At 60.7% G+C, this 25,257-nt stretch overlaps 2 protein-coding genes across 19 annotated transcripts in view; one reads left to right on the forward strand and one right to left on the reverse strand.

The window, feature by feature from the left end:
• The window catches only part of Evl (Enah/Vasp-like), a 145,329-nt gene extending 134,124 nt beyond the window's left edge, over nucleotides 1-11,205 (forward strand). For 5 of the 18 annotated variants that reach the window (XM_087195572.1, XM_087195570.1, XM_087195571.1 and 2 more), the window contains 9 exons: nucleotides 298-527; nucleotides 1,211-1,332; nucleotides 4,583-4,643; nucleotides 5,504-5,567; nucleotides 6,905-6,971; nucleotides 7,053-7,115; nucleotides 9,114-9,180; nucleotides 9,429-9,486; nucleotides 10,937-11,205. In XM_087195572.1, coding sequence (XP_087051698.1) covers nucleotides 298-527; nucleotides 1,211-1,332; nucleotides 4,583-4,643; nucleotides 5,504-5,567; nucleotides 6,905-6,971; nucleotides 7,053-7,115; nucleotides 9,114-9,180; nucleotides 9,429-9,486; nucleotides 10,937-11,205 — 1,001 coding nt within the window. Of the gene's footprint in view, nucleotides 1-297; nucleotides 528-1,210; nucleotides 1,333-4,582; nucleotides 4,644-5,503; nucleotides 5,568-6,904; nucleotides 6,972-7,052; nucleotides 7,116-9,113; nucleotides 9,181-9,428; nucleotides 9,487-10,612 lie in introns of all 18 variants that reach the window. The other 13 variants (XM_087195578.1, XM_004836968.4, XM_087195577.1 and 10 more) reach the window with 6 other exon arrangements.
• On the reverse strand, nucleotides 10,829-24,854 carry Degs2 (delta 4-desaturase, sphingolipid 2). The gene is made up of 3 exons (XM_004836967.3): nucleotides 24,709-24,854; nucleotides 13,961-14,703; nucleotides 10,829-13,193 (listed from the first exon to the last, which is right to left on the reverse strand). The coding sequence occupies exons 1-3, from the start codon at nucleotides 24,788-24,790 to the stop codon at nucleotides 13,047-13,049; spliced, it is 972 nt and encodes a 323-aa protein (XP_004837024.1). The 5' UTR covers nucleotides 24,791-24,854; the 3' UTR covers nucleotides 10,829-13,046.
• Nucleotides 24,855-25,257: the final 403 nt, after the last annotated feature.

Genomic DNA, 25,257 nt, shown 5'->3' on the forward strand with positions numbered 1-25,257 from the left:
CCAAGGGTCAGTTCCAGTTACATCTCAGGGAACAGTTTCTGCCAGTGCCTGGGACGGCGCTAAGTACTTAGAAAGAATGGAGAGGGAAAGAGGCACCGCATGTGCTGTGAGAGAGCTCCCTGTCCCGCTGGGCCAAGGAGGCAGCCGTGCGCTCAGGGACTCAGGCACAAGTGGCAGTGGGCCAGCCGGGCCAGAGGCGGAGGAGACGGGAACAGGGAGACGAGCCCAGCTGAGCTCCTCCTGCGGGGCTTCCTGGAAGGGTGAACCTGGGCTGCTCTTTGCCCCCCTGTGTTTCAGGGCCCATCCTCCCGCCCGGACACCCCTCCTCTGCAGCCAGCGCCCCCCTCTCGTGTAGTGGGCCTCCACCCCCACCCCCACCCCCCGTCCCTCCGCCACCCACAGGCGCCACTCCCCCACCCCCGCCTCCACTGCCAGCCGGAGGAGCCCAGGGCACCAGCCACGATGAGAGCTCTGTGTCGGGCCTGGCCGCCGCCCTGGCGGGGGCGAAGCTGAGGAGAGTGCAGCGGGTAAGCACACAGGACAGAAGGTAACCCGCGCCGTGCCCGAAGCCTCCCCCATGCCAGGGCACCCGCAGTGAGCAGCTCAGGGTGCGCCCAGGGCAGGGCAGGCAGGAGAGCCTCTGCCAGCTGATCCTGAAGGGGAACACAGGTATGGCCCTCTCGGGACCGTACGCTTTCGAGGCAGGTGGCAGAACTGCTGAGCTAAATCCCCGGCCCTTACACACTCTTCACAAGCGGACACAAACGTTTTCCTTTTACAGATAAGGAAACTGAGGCCCCAGTGTGCCGGCCACACTGTTGATTCACTGCAGGGCTGAGCCATAGCCCTGGGTCGCAGAATCTCAGGCCTTTGCGTTTCCTGCATTGCCTGTTGTCCTGCAGCTCAGCCTTTCCTCCCTGTGTGCTTGGGAGGAGCCCGAGAGCCTCTGGTACAGACCACTGGCATGAATTCCGCCTCCTCCCACGGAACTGTTCCCCTTCCCCACACCTCGTGTCACACTGGGCTTGGCAAGGAGACTGGCTTGCAGCCTGTCGGCCTGGGGGAGGCCAGCCCTGTGCCTGTGCCCCTCTGGATGCTGGTCTCTCCTGTGGGCTGGGGGATGGTCGACCAAGGGGCAGCCTGTGCACACGCTCCCCGCCTCCCTTGAGAAGGGCTGCTGCCTCTCCTGAAACGAGGCTCCGTCCCTCAGCCAGAAGATGCATCCGGAGGCTCCAGTCCCAGCGGGACCTCGAAGTCCGATGCCAACCGTGCGAGCAGTGGGGGTGGCGGAGGAGGCCTCATGGAGGAGATGAACAAGCTACTGGCCAAGAGGTGGGTCTCGTGCCTCCCAGGCCCTGCATACCTGTCAGGAAGCCACTGTCCCTCAGCATCACACAGAGAATCCCCCCGGGCCTCCAAATCCTCTGTCACCCAGGCTTAGCCAAGCAAGCAGCACTGTTATTTAAGTTTCCCCCTCTCAAAGCCTCACCTGAGGTGAGAGCCAGGAGGGGCCCTCTCAACTCTACGCCACGCTTCATCTTAGTTGGACAGGTGTTCACGTCTGCTACCCACCAGCCCTGTCTAGAGCAGGGGTACCTTTGAGGTCACTTCAGAGAAGCGGTCAGGGAAAGAGGAATCTCACCTGCACTCAGGGTCCCAGGAAAAGCTGACACAGGGAGAACTGTGGCGAGTGTGGGCTGAAGGTGCCTCTCCTCCAGGCCCACTGTGGGGTGCAGGAAAGAAATTCAGAAGTGGCAAGGACCTGGGGACATGGAGGGGGAAGAGGATGGTCCCCTTTGTGTCCGGTTGGCTGGGAGCTTACTCCTGATCATCACCTTCCGACCACACTGGCAGGTGTGGCTCCAGCCTGCCCAAGGCCTCCACCTTGTCACTGTGGCTGTTTTGTTCCCCAGCTGAAACCTGAGGAGGTGCCGAGGTCATGCAGCTCTCTTGGAAGAGCTGCAGGGCTTGGCTTTTGTCAGAGTGCAGCCTGACACAGCTTTCCGAGGCTGTGGCTGGCCGGCCTGCAGAGGACACAGGACCAGGCCTTGTGGTCAGACCACCCCTGGTGTCCAAGAAAGGTGCAGGGCCCTGCTCTGTCTCTCCCAGCTGCCTTTTCCTGGCCCTCCGCTGCCTTCCATGTTGGCCACCCTGCCCCGTGTGGGAGCTCTGTGTGTCTGAGGCCTTCGCTCTGTTGTCCTAAATCATCCCATTAAGTCCAGAGGGCTCTGAGGATGTGGTGAGGAGACGGAGGCCCATGCACACAGAGAACTGGCTTGGTGTTGCCTGAAGGGGAGGAGCCCGGCCTCCTCTGTGTGGGCCTCAGGAGCTTCGGGGAGCACCCTGAGCAGCAGGGCAGCGAGAGTGATCCACAGCATGGCCTCGCCTGACCTCCCCTGGGCCTTGGCAGGCTAAATCAGCAAGACAGAGACACCTAACAGCAACTTCCACAAGTCAATTAATGGAGGCCCATGGGAGCTGAGTGGCTGCACAAAGGTAGAGAGCTCGGTGCAGTGAGGAGGCCCTCGTGCACCTGGCCTGAAGCATGAGTGTATGCTCTGGGCTGAGTGGGAGAGGGGGCGTCCCCTACAGGAAGACGGCACAGGAGTGAGCAGCGCTGGGGCACCTGGGAAGGCCAGGGAGCCCACTGCACCAGACATCTGGGCAGGGAGGAGACAGCTAGAAGAAGGTGGAAGAGACCCCCTGCCATGCTTGGGCATGGGTTCCACCTCCAGCACTCTGAGGGCTTAACAGGGCCTCACCCAAGAGTGAAAAATACTTTGGGGAAAAAATTATTACCGCTTTCCCCAAGTCTAAACCCAGAGAGTTAACAGTTTAGCCTCCATGGTGGAGCTCAAATTGACAGGAAGCCGCTCTCTCCCTGAACAGGAAGAGCCCAGTGCTTCCAGGAGCCAGCATCAGCCAGCTGCCGGGCAGTCAAGGCCCTGCGTGCATGTTTGGCATGGCCCAGCCAGCACCCATCTGGCTGCTCTCTGGCTTCCATCCTGCCACTGGGCATGGACACCCTTGCAGTGGCTCCTTTAGTAGAGACCCTTACAGTCTGTCCCTGCCGCTTAGGGAGCACAGTGAGGCTCTGCCCCAGCAGAGGCCTGCAGGAGGGAGCACAAGCTTTCATGGGCTGCTGTGTTCCTCAGTCTTTCACAAGCTCTGACCTCCTTAAACCTGCATGGCCGGCCAGCCGCATGTTTTTGTTATTTGTGTATTTGTGGGAGGGAACCCAGGGCCTCAGGCATTCTAGGAATGCACACCCCTACTGAGCACTGTGTCCCCAATCCTTTTTTTTTTTTTTTTGGTACCAGGGATGGAATTCAGGACCTTGCGCTTGCAAGGCAGGTGCCAGAACTTTTTAAATTTTTATTTTGAAACAAGATCTCACTAAATTGCCCAGGCTGACCTCAAACCTGCAATCCTCCTTCAGCCTTCTGAGAAGCTGGCCTATGCCCAGCTTGTTTTATTTTGGTTTGGCTTGGCTTGGGTTGGGTCGCCTGCTTGCTTGCTTGCTTGGTGGGTTGGTGGGTTTGGCAATGCTGAACATGGAGCCCAGGGCTTTGCGCATGTTAGACAAGTGCTGCACCACTGAGCCACACCCTGGCCTAGTCTGCTCTACACTTCTAAGAGATAAAGCATGGGCTTCAGGCCAGGGACAGAGTGCCGTGGGGCAAAGTGATGGGAGACCAGTGAGAAGGCTATGGCAGCCCAGGAACAGACAAAAGGTGGCTGGTAGCAGGGGGTTGGGAGCAAAGACTGGAAATAAAATCCAGAGGTAGAATTGACCAGGCTTGCTGGTGGAAGAAGTTCATATCAAGGACAATGCCTGGGTTTCTTGGCCCTGTCCCGGGGTGAGGTGGCTGCGGAGGCCACTGAGGGACAGCAGGGACAGCCTGTCCCTGCACACTTCCGTCCGCGGTGGGCAGCTCGCCTTAGGCTGGGAGATAAATGCTCCAGTGGCTTCCCGGAGCTGGAGACCCACAGAGGGCATCCATGGGAGCCAATGGGGGGCCGTGTCTAGGGATGTAGTGGTGACCGCCAAGGCTAGAAAGTGCAGTGGGGTCCTGTGAGGACACAGGGGGTTCACTCTTCGGGGAGGCTACATGAGTGCACTGTGGGCCCGGGGCCCTGTGGCCCTTCTGGTTCCTCCTGGTGTCCAGACGGCAGGCAGGGGGCTGGGCAGACTGCGGGCCAAGGCAGGAGGGCTCTCTATTCTGACGGTGCTGGATCTCCCCACCCGCACAGCCACCTGTGTCGGAAGCTCCGTGGCTCTGCACCCTGTGGCCGTCTTGGATGTCCTAGGAGGACAGCTGGCACTCTGGGCTTGGGAGACCTGGAAAGGGTGCAGATCAGCCTCGCCACCAGGCCGCCCCAAGCCCCTCCCCTCTGCCCAGGCCAGTCAAGCTCAAGGCCCGAACTCAACCCACAGAACTTGCCCTGCACAGCACCCAGTGGGTGCCTCCTTCCAGGCCAGACGCCATAACCCCAACACGGTCCATCTGCAGGGCCCAGGCGCTCCACTAAGTGCAAGCAGCTCAGGAGCTGACTTGTGCCTTCTCTTCCTGGTTCCTAGGAGGAAAGCAGCCTCACAGACAGACAAGCCAGCTGAGAAAAAGGAAGATGAAAGCCAAACGGTAGGCTCCCGCCCGCCTGTCTCTGGGTATCCTCCTCGGCAGGATCAGTCCCTCTGTCAGGAAGGCCTCAGGGCTGGTGGACACATGTGATGGATGCCTGGTGGGTGGCTTAGAGCTGAAGCAAGAGAGCCTCCGCAAACTTCCTCCCTAGGACACAGCCTCTGACCCCGGGCTAGGAAGGCTCCTGCCCTCCCAAGCCCCAGCCAGCAGGACTGCCCTGCGGCCTTGCTGTCTCCTGCCAGTCACAGCCCCAAAGGCCAGGCAGGCTTCCCACGTCCCCACCGTCCCATACCACACACACCCCGGGGCCTTCAGCCAGCTGTGGCCGAGAGCCACAAGGCAGGTCCAGGGCCAGACCATGGTAGCCTCGTTCTGCCACAGTACAGGGCCTTGGGCTGGATCTGGCTTTTCTCGGGACCCTAACCCTAACCCTAACCCTAAATGGCTGAAGCCAAGCTGTCAAGAGGAGAGGGGTGGGTTTCAGCCCAAGGATTTGAAAAGAGAAACACAGTTGTGAAACTTTCAACTCCAGAGTGGAGCTCACTTCTTCAGGGCCCCTGGAGAACATCTCAGTGAGGTGGTGCACACCTGTAAGGCCAGCACTCAGGAGGCCGAGCCAGGGGGATCACAAGTTAGACCCCAGCCGGGGCAACTTAATAAGATCCTGTCTCAAAATAAAGACATTTTTAAAAGGAATGGAAATGTAGCTCAGTGCGAAGGTGCAGGGTTCAGTCCCTGGTACCACATGCACCCCCGAAAAACAGTTCATTGAGAACATTTGGGAAACAGGTTTTATGCATGACCCTGGTCCAAGCAGCCTTCGGAGTAGACTAATGGAAGCATTTTCTTTCCAATCTTAGGAGGATCCTAGCACCTCACCATCCCCGGGGACCAGAGCCGCCAGCCAGCCACCTAACTCCACAGGTAGGTGGGCTCCACCCTGACTCTGCTCGGCTTGAGGGGGCTTTGGAAGGACAATCCGACCGCCAGCTGACATTGTGGGCACAGAGGGCTCCTGGAGCCACTCAGGGGCCCCCACACTAGGGCCCCCAAGCCACAGCCACCGCCTTCTTATGGGGACCAAACCCAGGACCTCCCTCATGCAAGAGCCGAACCACCTGGCCACACCACTGGCCCAAGAAGAAGCTTTGAATGTCACAGTCCATGTCTCCGTGTGGTGCCAACTTGGAAGACTGGCATCCCAGAAATCCTCAGCGGACCTTGCTCCACCAGAACCCAGCCCTGGTGCCGTTCAGGTCCCTCCAGGCAGCTGTGCAGAGGGATGTGATCAGGACAGTGTGGCGCTCCGGGGTTGGTTAGGCAGTGGTGCAGCTTCTGCTCTGAGCCAGGCCAGGGAGGATCGGGCCGCCCTAGCCAAGCACACGGAGGCTCTCGCCAGCTGTTCTCACACGCCTGCCCAGTCCACGCGCCTGGCCCTGTCCATACCTGTGGCTCCAGCTGGGGTGTGGATTTACCCAGGTTGGCAGCTTCTTGGCCAGGAAACATGAATGTCGCTGTCCACACGGCAGCCCAGCTTGTGGGCTAAGTGTTTCCCGCCTTGGGGAGTTTGAGGCTCCCTCTAGTTAAGGGTTTGGCATCCGGCCTTGGCCCTGGTCCAGAAGGTGGCTGGGTGGGGCGGCCTCCTCACCTGCCAGCAGCTGTCCCCTCCTCTCCTCAGCCCTGAATATCTGTGGTGGAATGAATTCTAATCTGGCACAGGTTGAGCGTCCCTAACCCAAAAATCCAAAATTCTCTGAAACTTTTGAAGCAAAAACATACATAAAGTCTGCAAATATTCCAATTTTTTTTTAAATCTGAAACACTTCCGGTCCCAAGCATTTGGGGTAAGGACCACTCAACCTGTACCACTGACTTAAACAAGGAGCCAAAGCAGCTTTCAGCCCAGGATGGGAGACAGCAGACAGGACAGAGTGCAGATCCCAGGCGGCCTGCCTCCCAGAGCAAGTAGAAACTCTGCCTGGAGCAGCCCAAGCGTCACCCCGCCAGTCACCCTGTTGCTGGGGTCCGCAGTGCCCGGCCGGACCTGCTCCGGGAGGATGTGAGACCGGGCCACAGTCAGGCACAGGCACCGAGCCCTGCTGTGGGGGACGGTGGCAGCGGGACTGCACCAGCTTGACTGTATGGTCCCTGAAGGGTGCCCTGGGCCATAACCACAGGCAGGGTTCCCGCCAGCGGGCTTAGGGGGTAGCCGCAGAGGGCCCAGCTCCTGGTCTTCATCCGTGGCACGACTTGACCAACAGAGGCTGGCCGGAAGCCCTGGGAACGCAGCAACTCGGTGGAGAAGCCTGTGTCCTCGCTGCTGTCCAGGTGAGCTGCCCTGGGAAGAGCTGCGCGGGCGCTGGGACGGGGGTGCCGTGCCATTCACGTGTCTTTCATTCGTTGCCTTAGAACCCCGTCTGTGGCAAAGAGCCCCGAAGCTAAGAGCCCCCTTCAGTCGCAGCCTCACTCTAGGTACCGAACAACCCTCCTGTCCACGAATCCCCAGGCTTGGGGCCTCCCCGTCCCTGTCCCCTGACTAACACCCCCAGCCCCACCTCATGACCGCCATCTAACAGCTCTGTTCCTCAGCCCCAGGGAAGAGGGAGCTGGAGGGACTTGGGGTGTGGGCAGCTCCCTCCCCAACCCATGAGAAGAGGAGCCAAAGCCAGAGGGCCATGGCCATCCCAAGACACAGGGGAGTCAGCAGAGAGCCTGGTGTGTCTGGCGGCTGGACACAGAAGGTGCCCACTAGTGCAGCTGTGTCCTCCCCGCCAGCCAGGGTGGGGACCGCCCAGACCTGTCCTCCAGCCCAGGTTCTGCCCCTTCCTGTGTGTACAGCACCGGGCATCTCCTCACAGGAGCGTTTCCCAGACCAAAGCTGCTATGACCACAGGACAGGACACTTGGCACTGAGTTTGCCTAGAAAGTCAGGCAGGCAGCCAGGAGTAACCACAGGCCAAGTGTGCCTGGCCCCGAAGGCCTCTAAGCCCATCCCAAGAGATGTCTCACTGCCCAGCCCAAAGTGAAGCAGGCAGCCAGCAGCACCAGGCGGCCTGGGGACTGGTCCTGCAGAGGGAAGCAGGTGATGAGCAGAGCAAGGCTCCAGCCTGGCCCTAGAGGCATGGCCCGGTACTCAGGTGACCAAGGAAGAGGCCCTGCAGCCACCAGCCATGTGGCAGGAACAGCCGTACCCGCTAGGAGCCCTGTCCACCAGGGAGCTGCAGTCCTCAGAGGGGCTCAGGCCAGGCCCGGGCGGCTTAGGCAGCCTGCAGGTACGGGAACAGGAAGTGCCTGGCCCTGAGCTGCAGCTGCCCCCGCCATGAGCCAGAGAGAAGGGAGCGAGAGGCTGGCTGCAAGCAGCCTCTGTGGCCCATGTGTAGGGCCTGGCGGACAGTGGAGCACACAGCCAGTGGGATGAGGGCTCTGGGACACTAGCCCTGGCTGCAGAAGGGGAGGCAAACACAGCAGGACAAGAGCGGGCAGGACCAGGAGTGTTTAGGGTGCCCGCTGATGGGTTAGGATGGGCTGCTGTGTTCTGAGTGGCCGGGGTCTCTCCAGCCCTGAGACAGAGCTGTCCTCTAGCTCCTCAGGTGGTTCCCAAGAGGGTCCCTCTCCCACAGAGCAAGACTTAGCTTCTGGTGGGGTGGCCTGGGAGCCATCAGGATCGAGTTCTCACAGACTCACTCAGGACCACTCTCGGGTCTTTCTTGAGTGCCTATATCTTCCTCATCGGGGCAGCCCGGTCCTGGATATCTTGGGCTGGTCCTAATATGAGCCAGGACCCCCCAGCTGTTCCACTGGCACCAGCCAACCTCCCCCATCTTCACCTGGCTTGGGCCACTTCACTTCGCCTGGACACACAGGCTCAAGCCACCATCCTCCACGTGGGGAGAGAAACAGCCCAGACTGTCTGGCCCTATGCCACGATGGGGTCCTGAAATACCCCAGAGTTGGATGAGACCGGCAGGTCTGTGCGGGCGACGTGTGCATTAGTTCACAGCCTTTTCATGGAAGTTGGCCTGTGACAGCTGCTGCCCAGAGCAAAGCCACACCCGAGGGTGCATTTGCCAAGACGGGTGCTGGCTCGGATGGGAAGTGGGTGCCTTCGGGTGGGCTGACTACAAGCTCATGCGAAGCCTAATGCCACAGGTGCTGGGTTTCAGCAGGGACAACACCGTACTAAGGAACAGGTGTCAGTCCTGCTCTCCCCTGGGAGATGGTGGGCAGCTGTCACACCGCCTGCCTGAGCCACCACCTCTGGGAGAACCCTCAAGCTGGGTGGCAGCCCCTCGTGGTCCCCAGGTCCAGTGAGACATGTGGACCTGGCACCACGGAGTCCCCCTGAGGTAGACTAAGTGTGACCACAGGTAGAAGCAATGGAAAGGCCGGCGACTTCCAGGCCCCCAGGCCCCCCTGGGGCCGCCCACAGGCCCTGCTGCCCACCTGTCCTCACCCATCTTCCTCTCGCAGAGTGAAGCCTGCCGGGAGCATGAGCGACATGGCCCTGGATCCCTTCGACCTGGACCGGATGAAACAGGTGAGCGCTTCCATCCCCCAGGCCAGGAACAGCAGCTGCTGGGGCCACTTCCTGTCAGCGGGGCCTGGCTGTGGCTGCAGGGTTGGCGGAGAGCCAGCCAGGGGAGGACAGGGGTGTCCCCAGCCCTGCCAGCACCAGAGCCAAGGTGTCCCCCCTCCACCTCTCTCCTGGGGCCACCCTCGGTGTCCCCAGCAAGTGCTTGAGAGCATCCCCGCTGCCTTCCCTCCCTCTAAGGCTCTGTCTCACAGGAGATCCTGGAGGAGGTGGTCCGAGAGCTCCACAAGGTGAAGGAGGAGATCATCGATGGTGAGTGCAGTGGAGCCACCTTCAGGGCTGTCCCAGAGCTGTGGCACACAATGGGGCCCCAAGAAGAGGCGGGGAGATGCCTCGGGGTGCTGAGTGGGGAGACTGTGACAGGATGGGTCCCACCGGGTGGCCCCAGTCAGGACCCACTGGGGAGTGGGAGGGCATGCTCTCCTCACGATGCCCCAGCACCCATCTTTAGCTGAAGAAACTGGGGCTCAGACTTCGGGTGGCCTGAACCCAAGGCCTCCACATCCCTGCTTCCCCCTGGAGGATGCCAGACCTGTGTGGAGGGCAGGGTGGTCCCGGCAGATGCTCCCAAGGCACCATTATCTGTTGGTTCCTTCTGCCTCTCCGATCTGCCAGCCCCAGTCCCTGGTGCTGGGGTCCTGAGAGGGCCACGGCTTTCCTGGGGGGCCGGGGGGCGGAGAGCCACCACCTAGGCCTGAGCTCCTTCCCAGCCTTGGCTTGGGCTGGGGGCAGATGAGGTGCTCCCCCAGAGCCCCTGGTTCCAGAAAGCAGGCCCGTGTCCCCTGCATCACATCCGTCCTTCCGGCCGCCAGGCCTTTGAGGAGCTAGCTCAGATCTGCAGCCAGAGGAAAGGGAAGGTGTGGGCAGGGTGGCCACACCCTGGCCAGCAGAGAGCCCGGTTCCTGGCCGTCCACCTCTGCCTGTCAAGAGCCCTCGTGAATGAGAAGACCCCTTTATCACTGGCCAGGCTGACTCAGAGAGCTTGGGAGCAGGGCAGGGCGGAGCTGTCAGCAGAGCCCACCACTAGGGGTAGGGTTGTGGCCCAGCCTCTGCTCTGCCAGGCAAGGGGCTGTGGGTCCCCCAAACAGACCTGGATACCCAGGCCTGGGCAGCACAGAGCAGGTATTCATGGCAGCGTCCTGGTGCCCAGGACCTGAGGCCACTCCCAGGGCGCCGACAGGCCCTACCAGCTCTTCCCTGGACAGGGAGGTGGTGACCACCGAGCCCTCCAAGGCCTGTGTTGTCACCCACACTGTCCCTGCCAGGGCTCCACAGGGCTGGGCCTGCGGCCCGGACATGAGCTCTGGCGCCCTGGGCCAGGACACAGGCAGGTCCACCCGGGCGGGGCCTGAGCACCCTCTCCTGTCCCGTCCCTCAGCCATCAGGCAGGAGCTGAGCGGGGTGAGCACCACGTAGGTGGCCCCAGCCACGGAGGACAGTGAGGAGCTGCGGTCCTGACTCCCGGCACGCACCATGCCCGAGGAGCCGGTCGGCCACTGAGGTCTCTCTGCCTGTGGCCCAAGGTTAAGATAAGGAAACAGAGTCAACTCCTGGATTTTTTTAGATTCTATCCGACACAGAACACCAGGCCCACTCTTTTTTTGTATTTTATATTTGCTTATTTAAGTGTACATTTCTTTTGGTTTATAAAGGACACCCCAAATCACCTGCTTCATTAGATAGTTTCCAAGTTTTCTCCTAGGTGACGCTGTCGGTGCCTTCACAGGCAGCGAGGAGCCGGGTGCAGCGTGGCGTTTCCAAGCAGCTGTCCCGGCGACCATGGTGTTAAAGTCTGTCCACACACCGTGTGTTGTCCGCACAGTAATAAACCGTTTACTGTCCACGCGCGGCTCCTGCTCTCACTCTGTCGCACCGCTGACCCGGCAGTTCCTCACAGGGAAGGTCGGCCAGGGTGATCGGGAGGAACAGGAACAAGAGTGGGGCAGGGGCTCCCAGGGACCTGGAGGGTGAGCCAGGCAGCGGTGCTGGCCCAGGTGAGCCTCAGGTCTTCCTGGAGAGGATCACATACCTGGAACCCCGGGGAGACAGGGCCTCCTCGAACCTGGCGCATCCCAGGGGCTCACGTGCATTGGCCAGGTGGGGCCACAGGAGCCAGACTGGGGGAAGGGACCATGCCTTCATCTCTGCCCCACACCGACACCCTGGCCTGTGACTGCAGCAGGGGCAGAGCATGGGCTGCCTCGGGTATGACCCGCATCTGTTACTCGTTTAGCCAAAGGCGGGCTCTGACCCTTGGCCCGGGGACCAGTGTGGGTGTGGCCAGGAGCTCAGCAGTGTGGGCCTCAGTGGACTGTGACCATTTGCTCCAGGTTATCCCATGTGACCTCTGTGGCCACCACGACCCCAGAACAGAGAACCCGCCTCGGGCTCAGCCCACTCTGAGGGAGGGGACACAGTACCAGAGGAACTGCCACTCTCTGGCCCTGCTTTTGACATTCCTTCCCTGCCACGTGCCCAGAAGCCCAAAAGACAGGCATGTAACACGAGAACCAGAGCCCTGACAGCCTGGCCAGGGCCAGCAGAGCTTTCTGCGGCTCCAACTTCCCCCAACCTGCACCAGCCCCTCCCCAAGGGGTGCCCGCAGCAGGGTCTGGAGAGGTTGCAGGAGCCGCCCATGGCAGGCATGAGGAGCAGGAGGCACAACCACAGGCTGAGTGGGAGCCGGGCCTCCCCAGCCCGGGCCACCTGTGTGCACAGGGCGGGGCCGCCTGCCTGGGCTCAAAGTCCTCTGGTCACAGAGGAAGCCTCAGGGACAGCTTTCCACACTCAAAGACACCCGTACCTGGCACTGCCTGGCATCACCTACCACGCCCAGGCATGAGAAGCAGGCTGCAGCATGCCTCCTCCTAGTCCTCCCTCTCCTGGGTCGAAAGATAGCCCCGCCATCCCCACCTGTGCTGCAGCTGTGCCCAACCTGGCCTCCCCTAAGTCCCCAGGCCCAGCCACACCCTCCCCCTCCTGCAGGGAGGCTCACAGCACCTGCCATTGCTGCCCTGGACATGGCACCCAACCCCAGGTACATCAGCCCCTCTGCAGAACAGGGACGTATGTCCCCACTCCCCAGGACACTAGGACCCTGCCCACCCACTGCCCTCTGGGTGCCCATTCCCCCGTGCGTTCACTATCCAGCTCAGGGCAGCTGCTGCAGGGCTGAGTTCCAGCTGGGCCAGCAGAGCTCAGCCAGGGTGCAGAGGCCCAGAGGTTCCGGGCTGCTGCTTATACTCCCAAGGCTGCAGGGTCTTCTGCCGTCTACATCCCTAGAGCCCACCAGCCCAGTGACAAGGCCCTGGGGACCCTGCCTGAGCAAGGGCCTGGGCACACAGGAATGGTATACAGTGGCCAGGAGGGGTGACACTGGGGCCCGGATGCCACCTGCCCAGCCCTGGGGCCTCATTCCCTGGGGCCCAGCCTGCGGCCAAGACCACCCCCCAGACCACAAGGCAGGACCATGAAAAGAAACCCTGTTTAATTTAAGGCATGAGAACACCTGACAAACTAGCTCCACGGAGACCTGGGGCACTGAGCATCTGGGCCTGGCAGGTGACCAGGCCTCGCCTGCCCCATGAAGCCCCAAAGCTCCACGGAGTCCACATGCAGACCAAGGTGCTCCACTGTGGCCTGTGCCCACTGACACCAGCTGTGGCCGTGATGGCAACTCCAGGGCTCAGTGGGGACAAAAGTGGCAGCTCGGGGGTCAGGGCAGCCAAGCTGTTCTGGAGCATGCCCAGGGGGCAGGGGACGGCCCCGAGTGGCACAGCGCAGGAAGTGAGCGCCCCAGGGCCAGCGCCGGCTCAGAGGCCATCCTGGGCCAGCTTGCATACCCGCTTCACCCTGGCGTAGGGCCCCAGGGAGTCCTTGAACACGAAGTCCCAAAGCACCTTCACCCACGAGTGGTACTGCGGCAGGTGGTCGTAGTACTCGGGTGCAATCTTCCGCACCTGCAGGGAGGGGTGGGGTCAGGGCTGCTCTCCCTGGGCCAGACCTGCTCACTCTGCCCTCCCCTGCTGCTTAGAAGCCCCGAGGCCAGGCCCCAGAAGGCACTGGGGTCCAGGAGGCCAGACTGACCCACTGCAGAGGTCTCGGGCACAGCTTGGCCTTCATCCAGCGGGGGACCCAGGATCCCCTGCTGCTCCTCAGCCCAGCGACCCATGCCCTCTCCACCCGTCGCACTCGTGGCCCTGGCTCCTGCTCCTCCCTGACACTCCCTCCTGCCAGCCTGTCCCCGACCTGGACCTGCGGGGCTTCCTGCGGGAAGTGCAAGTGCGCCAGACTCCGGGCCCCTGAGTCTCCTCGGCCCCCCCAGCAGAGGGCCGGCCCTGGCATGTCACAGGCTGTCAGGAGACAGAACGAGGGGCCTCACATGCAGTGCTGGCCAGTGTGGCCCACACTTGGGAGGAAGGGGAGCCCCTTGGAGGCCACAAGACTTCCCTGGGCACACACGGCAATCAGTGTCACAGCAGGTTCGAGCAGCCTGAAGCACCTGAAGCACCTGGGTTAGAACACGCCTCTCGAGGCCCCACGCCCTGGGTCAGCGTCCCTCCTCTGCACCTGGGCCCATGTGCCTGTCCCGTGGTCCTTCTCATGGCCCCAGGGACCGCTGTGCAAGTGGCCATCCCCTGACCAGCACAGAAAGGAAGAGGCAGCTGGGCCCAGCCAGAAGCCCCCAGGGCCCCCTCCCACCCAGCCCTGCCCAGCTGGGACCTACCAGGGGCAGATTGCAGCCCGGGATGCTGGGGAAGTCGTGGTGCTCCATGTGATAGCCCACATTGAAGGTGATCCAGTTGAGGGGCCCGTAGTAGGAGTAGGTCTCGTGGCCCTTCGTGAACATGTAGTGCTCGGCCACGAAGTGGCCTGAGATGGGGTGCAGGCCCAGGCCCAGCAGGGAGCTGGCTAGCAGGTAGGCCACGGGCTTGATCCCCCAGAGTGCAAAGATGGTGAGGTCCACAGCCAACTGCACCAGGGTGTTGAGCACCTCCATGCGGGTGATGGCCTTGGGGTGCACGCAGAGGGGCCGCAGCGAGTAGAAGAAGGGCTGCAGCACCAGCCAGAGCAGCTTGCGGGCCGGCGTGCAGAACAGCCAGCCCTCGAGCCGCGTGGGCACATCCACGTCCAGCCCGTCACCGCCCAGGTAGCGATGGTGGTCCACATGGTATTTCTTGAAGGAGGCAGCATAGGGCACACCCACAGGCAGGTTGGCAAAGATGGCGAACCAGCGGTTGCGGGAGGCGAAGGCCGTGCCGAAGGCCGTGTTGTGGGAGATGTCGTGGATGGCCAGCGTCAGCGAGTGGTTCACGCAGCCGCCAAAGGCGTAGGCCCAGAACAGGAGCCAGCGCCACGCCAGCTCCCGCACCAGCCAGCAGGCCAGCAGCTGCGCCAGCACCAGCCCCAGCACCGCCCACTTGAGGTTCGGGTCCGGCCGCATCAGGGCCTTGATGGCCGGGTACTTGGCTGCAGGCAGGACGGGGAGATGGGTGAGGCGACACTCTCGGTGGGTCTTTGTCCCTCTCTCCCTCCACTGCACCTTCCATCCTTCCCACTTCCCTCCCTTTCTCCTTTCACACCCACCCCTTTATTTTTTATTCTGAGATAGGGTCTCGCCAAGTTGCCAGGTTGCTCAGGCTGGGTTTGAATTTGCTATCCTCCTGCCTCAGCCTCCCAGAGTGCTGGGATTACAGGCCTGTGCCACCATGCCTGGCACTCACCCCCACCTATAAGCCCCAGGCAGTGACACGGGATGGGACTTGGGTCCTGTCTGGCACCCTTGCACACCCACCTCTAGAGGAATAAGCCAGCCCTGTAGGCCCTGGCCCCAGGAACACCTGGTCGGTGGGGGTGAGAGGCAGGCAGGCCACCTCCTCTCCTGGGGACACCAGCAGGAGGGAACATGTGAACAGACTAGAGACCAGGCATCACCACAGGTCACAGAAGTGTGACACTGCCTGCCCACCGGGCCTGTCCTGCTAACTGCGAAGACCAGCAGCGGAGGACGGGCGTTGGGAGGGAGACAGTCATGCCACAGTCAGTCATGCCAGCCTCGCCCGGCACTGGGCGGTGGCCAGGGGGGGAGCGGAGGGTTCAGCTTTGCCTCCGGGTTTTAGTTCTTAAAGCCAGCACGGAAAAGACCCTCTGTTTATCTTGGGTGGCAGGCATTTGTTCTCTGGTCTGTGTACTTTTCGGTGTATTGTTTTACAAAGAGAAACAAACAGTGCACTTCGGGGTGGCTGGCCAGGAGGGCCTGCAGCCCAGGGGGTGGGTGGGCCGTGGTGGGTACCAGTCCCCTGGAGCTCCGGGGGGCTGGGCAAGGCCGGGCAGAGGGGCGCAAACTGCACAAGAGCAAGAGGGGACAGCAACAGTGTCCCCTGGATGATGGGAGGGAGCAGAGTTCAGAACAGTTCAGAGACAGCCAGCTCAGGTTCAAATCGAGCTCCAAATAAAGGCTTAAAATACAGAAGGTCAAAAGAACTCCTACAATTCAAACGCAAAAGGACAAATAACCCAATTCAAAAATAGACAAGGAAGCAGGTGTGATAGAGCACACCTGTAATCCTAGCACTCAGGAGGCTGAGACAGGAGGGTTGTTCCGAGTTCAAGGACAGCCTGAGCTACATAGTGAGTTCGAGACCAGACCCTGTCTCCAAAAGAAGAAAGAAATGAAGGCATGCAGGAGTTGGTATGTAGCACAGCATGTACTGTATTCATGCTACCAGCCACACACTTCCAAAGCAAGCCGCAAATTCTACATTGCATACATTTAACCACGATATCAGAAAGCTGTAAAAGCCCAGTTTCCAGGGGCCTGGCTCTGCCCCATGCTCCGTGTCAGAGGAAGGACGGGGGTGCTGGAGACAGTGGATGGAGAGAGGGCCTGGCATTAACTGTGCTCCTCCAGCCCTGCGCTCCAGCCTGGTGCTGGCCGTGTAGGGGCCCCTGAAATGCCTGGGCAGGCTGAGGAAGACGGGAGGGCAGAACAGACCCCCAAAGATGCCCACCCACACCCTGGCTACAGGCTAGTGGCACTGGGGTTACGTGTCTGGGAGCCACGGTTATCCCGGTGGTCTGAGGCCACCACAAGGGTCCCAAGGAGCCCCAGGGAGGCCCTTGGGAGAGGAACCCACTGTGCTGTGACAGACCAGCTGGTCCTGCCTCAGCTGGTGGGGACTCAAAGGAAGGTGCCATGCCGAGCAACGTGGGCACTTCCAGGAGCCAGAAAAGGCGGAAGCCGGCCCTCCTGGGCCCCCCGATTCTGGCCCAGTGAGGTGCTGATCTGACTGCAGGATAACAACGGGGTCGCTGCAGGCAACTGGCCCAGCGCCTGGGGTACCTGCAGCATGGTGCCCTCCTGCTCCTCCCATGGGCTCAGCCAGGCGCCATCCAGCCTCAGACCTGTGGGTCACCCTCGGCCTTCCACCCGGGAGGGGCAGTGGATGGCCTCATCCCAGCTTGTCTTTGCCCCAGCAGGGGCCAGGGACGGGGACACTGCAGAAGATGCCAGTGCTGCCTGGAAAGACTAGGGCTTCCAGTGCATGACACGGTAGCCGCAGCAAGGTGCACGGGGGAGGGTGGGGGGCACACAGCAGCCCCCAGCCGCAGGGAAATCACATGCAAAGTCCTGAACGCACCCCCGAGCTGGCCCGGGCTGCGGGGCCCTGGGGACGCTCAGCTCGAGGCCACTGACTTCCAGGCCCAAGGCCATGGATTTCCTGTCAGAAGAGAGCCAAGCACAGGGCGGGGCTGGCACATCTGTGCCCAGTGAGCCCAGGGCCCTTCCTGAGATCCCAGCCAGCACTAGAGGCTCCTCTGAGGCAAGAGCAACAGCAGCCCCGTGCCTCGGCCTGGGACAGGGGCCTCAGCCTCCCTGTGTTTGGGGGGTTTGTTTTTTCTCTTTTTGCTGTACTGGGATCGAACTCAGGGTGCTCTATCACTGAGCTGCACCCCTAATCTTTTTATTCTTTAAATTATGAGGCGAAGTCTTGCTAAGTTGCCCAAGCTGGACTTGAACTTCCAAACCTCCTGCCTCAGGCTCCCAGGTGACTGGGATTACAGGTGTAAGCCTGGCTCCCCATCTGCTGAACAAAGATAATAAGCCCGACCTTGGGTGGGACATCAGGACCAGAAGAGAACACACTTGGGGTCCTTCTCTCGCTACCCTGACCACCTTTGGGGAGGCCGATGCCACTCCACTGTGCACAACAGCACCAACGACCCTGCTGTACCCCAGCCCCAGCCTCCCCTCCTCACCTCAGGGACTGGAGAGAAAGACCCCGTGTTAGGACAGCAGCACCCACGCCTCGGCCCCCCAGCCCCTGATGGGGCCTCTTCCATAGACCCCTGGAGCCACTGGGATCTGGGCAGCCACAGGGCCACCCATCAAGGGGCTCAGGCACTGCCCTGAGAGGCCTGCAGCCCTCACTCCAACCGCCATGCCTGCTGCTACATGGGTTTCGGTCCTCGGCACAGGTGTCCCAGGTCTGACCTTGGTTTCGAGGCGTCCCCCGGACCCTGGCCTGTTTCACCAAGGGTGGACTTCATGCTCCCAGCCGTGTCCCTGCCCTGAGTGAGACCCCCAGCAAACATGCCGTCCTCCACACGCCATGCTGCCCTCAGTAAACAGAGCAGATGGCCACGCAGAACATCGAGGACAGGACGTGCATTCTCCCCGGCATTATCTGCACAGCTGCTCGGACCTTCCTGGGACTGGGCCGCAGCCCTGCACCCAGATCCCTTACCACAGCCCCTCCCCAACCCTATGAAACTTTCCGTCTTCCCCGGACGATTGCTGCCATCTTTCTCCATCTCAGCCCATCCACACTGGGTGGAATAAAAACCAGCTTTCTGCTCACACAAAGCCTGTGTCCATGGGGTCTCACGTGTGCCATTTGTCCCACCAGCCATGGGATGGTGACCAGCTGAGCATCTGAGGCTCTCTGCTCCATAGTGCAGGCAGGAAGCACCCAAGGGGCTGAGCGGGCAGAGGAAGGCACCCGGGAGGAGCTTGACCACGGCTTGGTCCCCGAGGGGCTGACAGGATGGCACCCAGCAACTGCCACCCACCAGGGTCCCCAGGCAGCACGGGCTGGAAGTCCTGATCCCAGTGGTCAGGCTGACCTGCCAGCCCGAAGGGCTCAGCCCCCAAGTCACCTCAGGGGGACCCTGTGGGGACCCCTGGCCATGCAGACCAGAAGCATGGGAGAGGTCCTACAGGGCCACCTTGAAGTCAGGACGTGGTGCTCCCCGAGAACATGGCACGCAGGTATCCCACGGCCAGGGGCCAACAAAGACCAGAGCCAGGAAGAAAGGACAAGTGTCCGCTGGGTGGGCAAGGTGACAGGGGTCTCAGAAGAGGGCAGGGTGGGCTGGTGGGGACAGAGAGGGGAGCAGCAAAGGCTCGGGCACCCAGGGAAGGCAGGGCCAGGTGCTCTCCCCATAGAGGTACTGACCAAGAAGACAGGGGTGTGGCTGGGAGGGGCCACTGGGCTCCGTCTCACTGGGCCGCAGGAGGGGACACAGTGGGGACGAACTCACTGCACACTCCCAGGGCACCCAGGCCTGGCCGGGCCAGCTGGCACTGCCTTGCTGTGGGCACTCGCTGACCTCACCCGCATCTCTGTCCACGCCAGCCTGGAGCCATCAGACTCACGAGCACGCCTCAAGGGCTCTGTGCTCCACTGGCCACTGTGCCTGGCGGACAGTCACCTGGAACCAGACAGCCCCATGCAGAGGGCTTCAGGCAGAGGCCCACATGGGCCCCAAGGCAGCAGGGCAGCGGACCACAACAGCGGCCACTGCTCAATCACCATGTCCAGAAAGACACCAGCAGGGGGACTCTGCAGCCCAAGGGGGCCAGCTAAGGACAGTGACTGAGGCAGGATCAGGACTCACTAAGGCACAGGCTGCACCACCCCAGGGCTGTGGGTATGGAACCAGGGTCCTGCTGAGGGACACATGGCACTGGGCTGGGAAGCTAGGGAGGCAGCTGGTTCGAGGGGCCAAGCAACAGGCCCAGCCGGTCAGCGATGCCTGGGCCCCACACACAGCATGGCCACAGCACCCCTGAACTCTCGTGGACCCTCCCTTTACACAGAAATCTTTCTGACAGCTCTGCCGGGCCATCAAGGGGGCCAGGATGTGGCAGGATCCCCTCCCAGCTCTAGGCCACTGCAGCCGGCCCCAGCCGCCTCCCTGTCCAGCCTCGCACTTCTGTCCTCAACCCTGCCACACCCTGGGCCCTGGCATTGGCCACCACTGGGTGCTCCCATTTCCTAGGGAGGCCACATGCTGTCTAAGGGGACCTTAGGGACAGGGGACCTCGCCCTGTGTGTGCTCACCCAAGAGCCCCCAAGTCCCCAGCTTGCCATTCTGCCACTCACCAGCTTTCCAGCTCCCACCACCAAGCTGCCTGGTGTTGATTGTGCCACCTGGTGGCTGCAGCAGGAAGTGCCCCTCACCACCGCAGTTGAATCACTTGCCCTCTCTGCCTCCCTTAAAAAGGCTTCATCTTTCTTTTTTGCAATTTTTTAAAGTAGTGTATGTTTGTGATACGTAGTAAATACATTCATTGTGGGGAAACTGGCACATACATATTTTTTTGAGAAAAGCACTTGCTATATAGTTGAGGCCGGCCTTGAGCTTACTGTGTAGCCCAGGCTGGCCATAAACTTGTGGGGATCCTCTTGTCTCAGCCTCCCAAGTGCTGGGATTAGAGGTGTGCACCATCACACCAGCTCACATAGTAGTGTATCTTGGTTCTGTTTACTTCCCCTTCCCCTCTCCTTTCTCCCATCTTCCCATCTCCAGGTCTCCTTCCTGGCCTTTCAAAGAACTCACTCTTTGATCCGTTGATCCTTTGTATTATTGTTTTACTCTTGAGTTCATTAATTTCTGCTCTGATCGCTAAAATTTCTTTCCTTCTATTGGTTTCAGATTTGGATTGTTCTTGTCTTTCTAGGGCTTTGAGATGCACCTTTAGGTTATTTATTAGGGCTGCTCTATTCTTAGAACTGCTGTCTTCATGTCCCATAGTCTTTGCTTCCACTGACATGGATTCTAGAGAATTTTTAATTTCTTCCTTGATTTCTTCTGTGACCTCCTGATTATCCGATAATGTATGATTTAATGTCTTTGTGTTTGCATAGTTTCTCTGGCTTCTTTTGCTGATTCCCAGCTTCATTCTGCTCTGCTCCAATAGTATGGAGGGATTCTTTCCATTCTTTTGTATTTATGTAATCATTGTTTATGGCTTAGATATATTGTATCTTGGGAAAGGTCCCTGGTGCTGTGCTCTGTCATTGTTAGATGATCACATTGTCTCCGTGAAACCCACTGGCTCACAGGTGTGGCTTCATTGATGTTCTCTCGTTGGTTTCTGTTCAGGTGAACTCAGTGGCAGTGGCTTCCTGCTTCTAAGGCTTTCCTCCTGCTCTGGCCAAAGGTCATGGGCGCCCGGCTTCCCCCTCTGTTCCGAGCTCTGTCCAGCCAGTGCATTAGGAGCAGAGCGGACCCAGATCCAGGGAGGAAATGTGGACATTGGCCTCCTCAGCAATCACTCACTAAACCTGCTTTGCATCCCAGTGGTGACAAATATAAGCCAAAGGTTTGTGAGGATGCAGGTAGCAGGGAGAGACACCAGGGCCCAGCCTGGGGCGGGGGCTGCAGCTTCTGCCTGGCACACAGTGTGTCCCAGCTTCTAGGGTCAAGAGAGGGCACAGGAGCTGAGACGTCCCCACTGAAGGACTCTGGACAGCGGGTGGACATGGCCTGAGGTCTTAGGGGCTGTTGAGGGTGAGAGAAACACCCTAAAACTGGGTTGTATCACTTCCTAAAGAGCACTGGACAAGCCCTTAGGAGGAAAGGGCTGCACAGCTATTCACTTCACCTCATAAAGCTGCTGGAACTTGAAGGAGGAATGTGGGCCAGGCATGGCCAGGTGCCACACAGGGGAGCAGAGGCCACAAAGAGGGGGACAAAGGGACACCAACAGCTGCAGGGAGGCAGGTGCTGGGGACCTGGGAGACAGTGGCCTTGATCTCAGGGAGGCACAGACCAGGACGGCCAGGGCAGCCTGGTCAGGGGCAGCTGCTGGGACACTTGTGCCCCACTCCAAACCCGCTGGACAGCCTCAGGTGACATCCTCCCTCCCCAGGTCCTGACACCCACACGGGTTTCAAACGCCCTAGGACAAAGATGAGACGAAGGCTGCTCCGAGTACATTTCTGTGCCCTGAATTAATTTGGTGGGCTCTAATCCCAGTGTGATGGGATCAGGAGCTGGGGCCGAGGGGAGGTGGTGGACAGAGGGGGACCCTCAGCGCCATAAGTGTCTTAAAAGAGGGGCTCCCTCAGGCTGGGGATTTAGCTCAGTGGTTTCACCGCCTGCTGAGCAAGCACAAGGACCTGAGTTTGATCCCCGGTACCAAAAAAAAAAAAAGAGGGGCTCCCTTCCCCGCTGCCACGTGAGGGCACAGCCAGGAGACGTCATCTCTGAATAAGAAAATGAACCCTCACCCTCACCAAACTCCGAATCTGGGGGGCTCTAGTGAGAAACAGCAAAGGCTTTGTGCAGCACAGCAGCTCAGAGGTGAGGGAGGGAGGCACAACAAAGATACGGGGCACAGCGTCGGGGGTGACTGGGCAGGGTGTGGCTCTCGGACAGCTCTGGTCAGGAACACAACAGAGTGCCTCTCCCCAGCTCTGCCTCGGGCAGGAAATTGGCCGTTAAATGTCACCACTCAGGACTTTTCCAGAGGCACCCATGTTTTCACATTAACAATGGATCGTCAAGTTATGACCGGCCTGACATACAAACAACATGTGTTACAACTGGAATTTTCCTTTTAACTTATGACCAAAGTCTTGAGTTACGACCCAAATGCCAGCTGCTCATGGTTCCAGACGGCCTCAGATACAGATTTAACCCTTAAAGAGCATGGGAAAGGACATGACAGCATCCTCTCCTGTGTGAGGTTAACTGAGAAATCCTGGGCCAGTGTCTCTCTGAGGACACTGAGATCTGCCTGGGTACAGGAGAGAGACTCTGAAGGCTGTGTAGAGGAGCCCGAGCCTTCATTGAACAACTGGAGCTAGAACCAGGCCTTATGACCAGTGAAAGACTTACAAATTGAATTTGTAAGCCAATGGTCCACTGTAGTAGCATGCCACCTGTGCACGTGTGTGCGTGTGTGTGCACACAGTGAGAGAGCATTTCTCTGGAAAGAACATCCGGGGTAGGGCTGAAGTGTGCACAGGAACTGGAGAGACGCAGAGTCAAGGGAACAAATTCTGGCCGAGGGGCTGGGGAGTAGCTGTGCTAGGGGACACTTGCTTACCATGCAGGGGCCCTGGATTGATCCCAGCACTGCAATAAGTTAAATCAAACAGAATTCAAGCAGAAAACCATGCTTCAAAGGGGGTGAAGGGTGAGGAGGAAGGAGAGGCAGGACCAGGGCCTGGGGGCACCCAAGGGGCAGAGCAGAAGCCAGGTGGCAGCACAGGGGCCTCGGAGGCCCCCACAGGGCCCAGCCACCTGTGCTGCCGGGGGCCACATGCAGAGACCTATTCTGACTATGCAGCCCTGCAGCTCCAAGGGAGCCACCCTGGGCAGGACAGGGACACTCCTCTCTTCCTTCTGCAACCAAGTCAGCCCAGCAGAGGAAGCTGAGGGCAGCCCCCAGGGGGAGGGGGAGGCCTGTACCCTGTGTCTGGAGCCTGGCATCTGCCCTAATAGCGTTGGCCAGCTCGGTCACTTCTCAATGTTCCCACTGGCCACCGAAAGCCACACCCAGGCTTTTCCTAAATGAAGAATCCAACCATGGCCAGGAGTTATACTTCCTGGTTTTCCTCATTTGTTTTCCGTATTTGAATTTTTTAAAATTGTATGAGCCCTGCTTTCATAATTTTCTGGAAGGTAAACAAAAGTACAAAGGCATTTGTTTTTGAAAGACAAACCAAAGCCTGCGTCGTGCTGCTGGCCACACCAGGCTTGGTATCTGAAAGGCCCGGGCTGCCAGCCCCACCCATGCCCCCTGGTACCACCTGGCTGGGGAGTCTCGGTCTTTTAGGGCTGCCATGGAACCCTGTTTTTTTACAACGCTGTGCCCGAGGTACCCTCACCGCAGGCAGGAGCTGAGGATGAACTTTGGCCCCATTCATAGCACCTGCACCCAGCTGTTTGCAAGACTTCCTGGGACTTGACTTTGAGATTAGATCTTAACTGATTATCTGTTGGCCCGGGGAGCTTGTCTTCGTGGTTCTAGGCCGCCTCTCCCCAACATGGCTCTGTGGCCCTGGGCAAGCTGCTTCTCCTGCCCAATGTGCAATTATCCAGAGGACTCATGCCAGGCCCGAACCAGCTCAAGGTCGGGAAAGCAGATGCTTTCAGAACCTACAGGCCTGCAAAATGCCCCTGTCCGACATCGTGCAGTCCTGGGCTGAGCACCAGGTCTGCCCATCAGCCCGGCAAGGAAGGCCAGGGGTCAACCCTCCACGGGGCCAGGCTCAGCTTCCAATCTGGGCACCTGCTCACCCAAGCTCAGGGGTCTTGCCAGGAGATCGGAGGCCCAGCTGCTAACTGGACCTCAGCGCCAAGGCAGAGCCCACTGGACCAGAGCCACGGAGAGGAAGCCCAGAGGAAGGGACCCAGGCTCCTGGGTGGTCTGGAGGTGGACGAGACCCAAGCAGAGGGAGCCGGAGAGCAGCAGGGAGGGAGGGAGAGGGTGCATTCCAAGTTCAGGAACCGGAGGCTGAGAAGCCACAGCCCTCAAGGAAAGAGCGAGCAGGCCCAGCGAGCTAGCAGCACCCTCTCCAGCCTTCTCCCAGCCTCCCGCCAGCGTCTCTGGAAAGCGTGGGTCCCGTCCAGGGGCTGCGGCTTCTGTGTGGGGACAGACCCTGCTCCGCACCCTGGAGACCCAGGTTCCTCGCCAGCCCTTCCAACCTCAGATGGGTCCCAAAGCCCTAGGGCTCCCGCCCCTTGGCTGCTGAGCTCCCTCGGACCAGGGGGCCCTCAGCTGCGGCCAGGTGCTCGCGAGTGAGTCCCGGGCAGGGACTCTGGGGCAGCCAAGGAAGGGGACAGAAACAAGCTGAGGAGCCCAGAACAGGGGACCGCTCCTGGGATGGGCGGGGAGCGGCGACCAGAAGTCGCTAGGGCCCTTCGCAGCCCCCCGGAACGCAGGTTGGGGAGCGGTTGGGGTCCAGAGGAAAGCGCCGAAGTCACCAACGCACGCGAGGGTTTGCCCGGGAGTCACACGCGTCCTCCCGCCGAGGTCCGGGAGAAGCAGCCGCGCGCCTCGCCCGATCCGGGGCGCTAGAGAGCCCCGGCCCGGCCCCGCTCAGGGCGGAGGGAGAGGGCTCGCGGGCGGCGGGGACTCCGGGCCAGGTCGCGACCTGAGCAAGTCGGACGACCCCGCAAAAAGCGGGCGAAACCCTGAGGGATTCCCCGGGGCCCCGCCGCGCCCGCGCTCACCCAGCATCTCCTTGCGCCGCTGCGTGTGCGGCTGGTCCGTGTAGACCCACTCGAAGTCGCTGCGCCCCGCGCTGTTGCCCATGCTGCGGCCGCGAGCTACCTGCGACGGCCCCGCAGCACCTGCCCGCGCCGGCGGGCGCACGCCCGGGTCCGAGGGGGCGGGGTCTGGTGGGGGGCGGGGCGGGAGGTGGGGCTGGAGAGGGGACTCGGGGGCGGGGCTGCGGCTGGGGGCGGGGCCCGGGAGCTCCGAGGTCCCCGCTGCAGAGCCGCGCGCACGATCCCCGAGTCTGCCCGCCGTCCGCTCCCCACCACCGCGCCCTTTGCATCTGGGAACCGCCCGGACCCGCGGGAGGACAAGGGTGGCCGGGACTCGAGGCGAGGGAGCTCCGGCTGCCGTCTCTTCTGCCCGTGCCCACTGCGACGCGGAGCGGCCACCCGAGGAGACGCACCAGGCCGCGGCGTCGGGACTGGAGAGCTCCGCCGTCCGTCCGTCCGTCCGTCCGGGCACTGATCGGGAAGTGACGGTGACACAAGACAGGCCTCCCACCG

This window comes from Heterocephalus glaber, unplaced genomic scaffold, assembly GCF_053883595.1.
Source record: "Heterocephalus glaber isolate CG9 unplaced genomic scaffold, H.glaber_assembly_v1.0 deba00001608, whole genome shotgun sequence".
Classification (NCBI taxonomy): Eukaryota; Metazoa; Chordata; class Mammalia; order Rodentia; family Bathyergidae; genus Heterocephalus; species Heterocephalus glaber.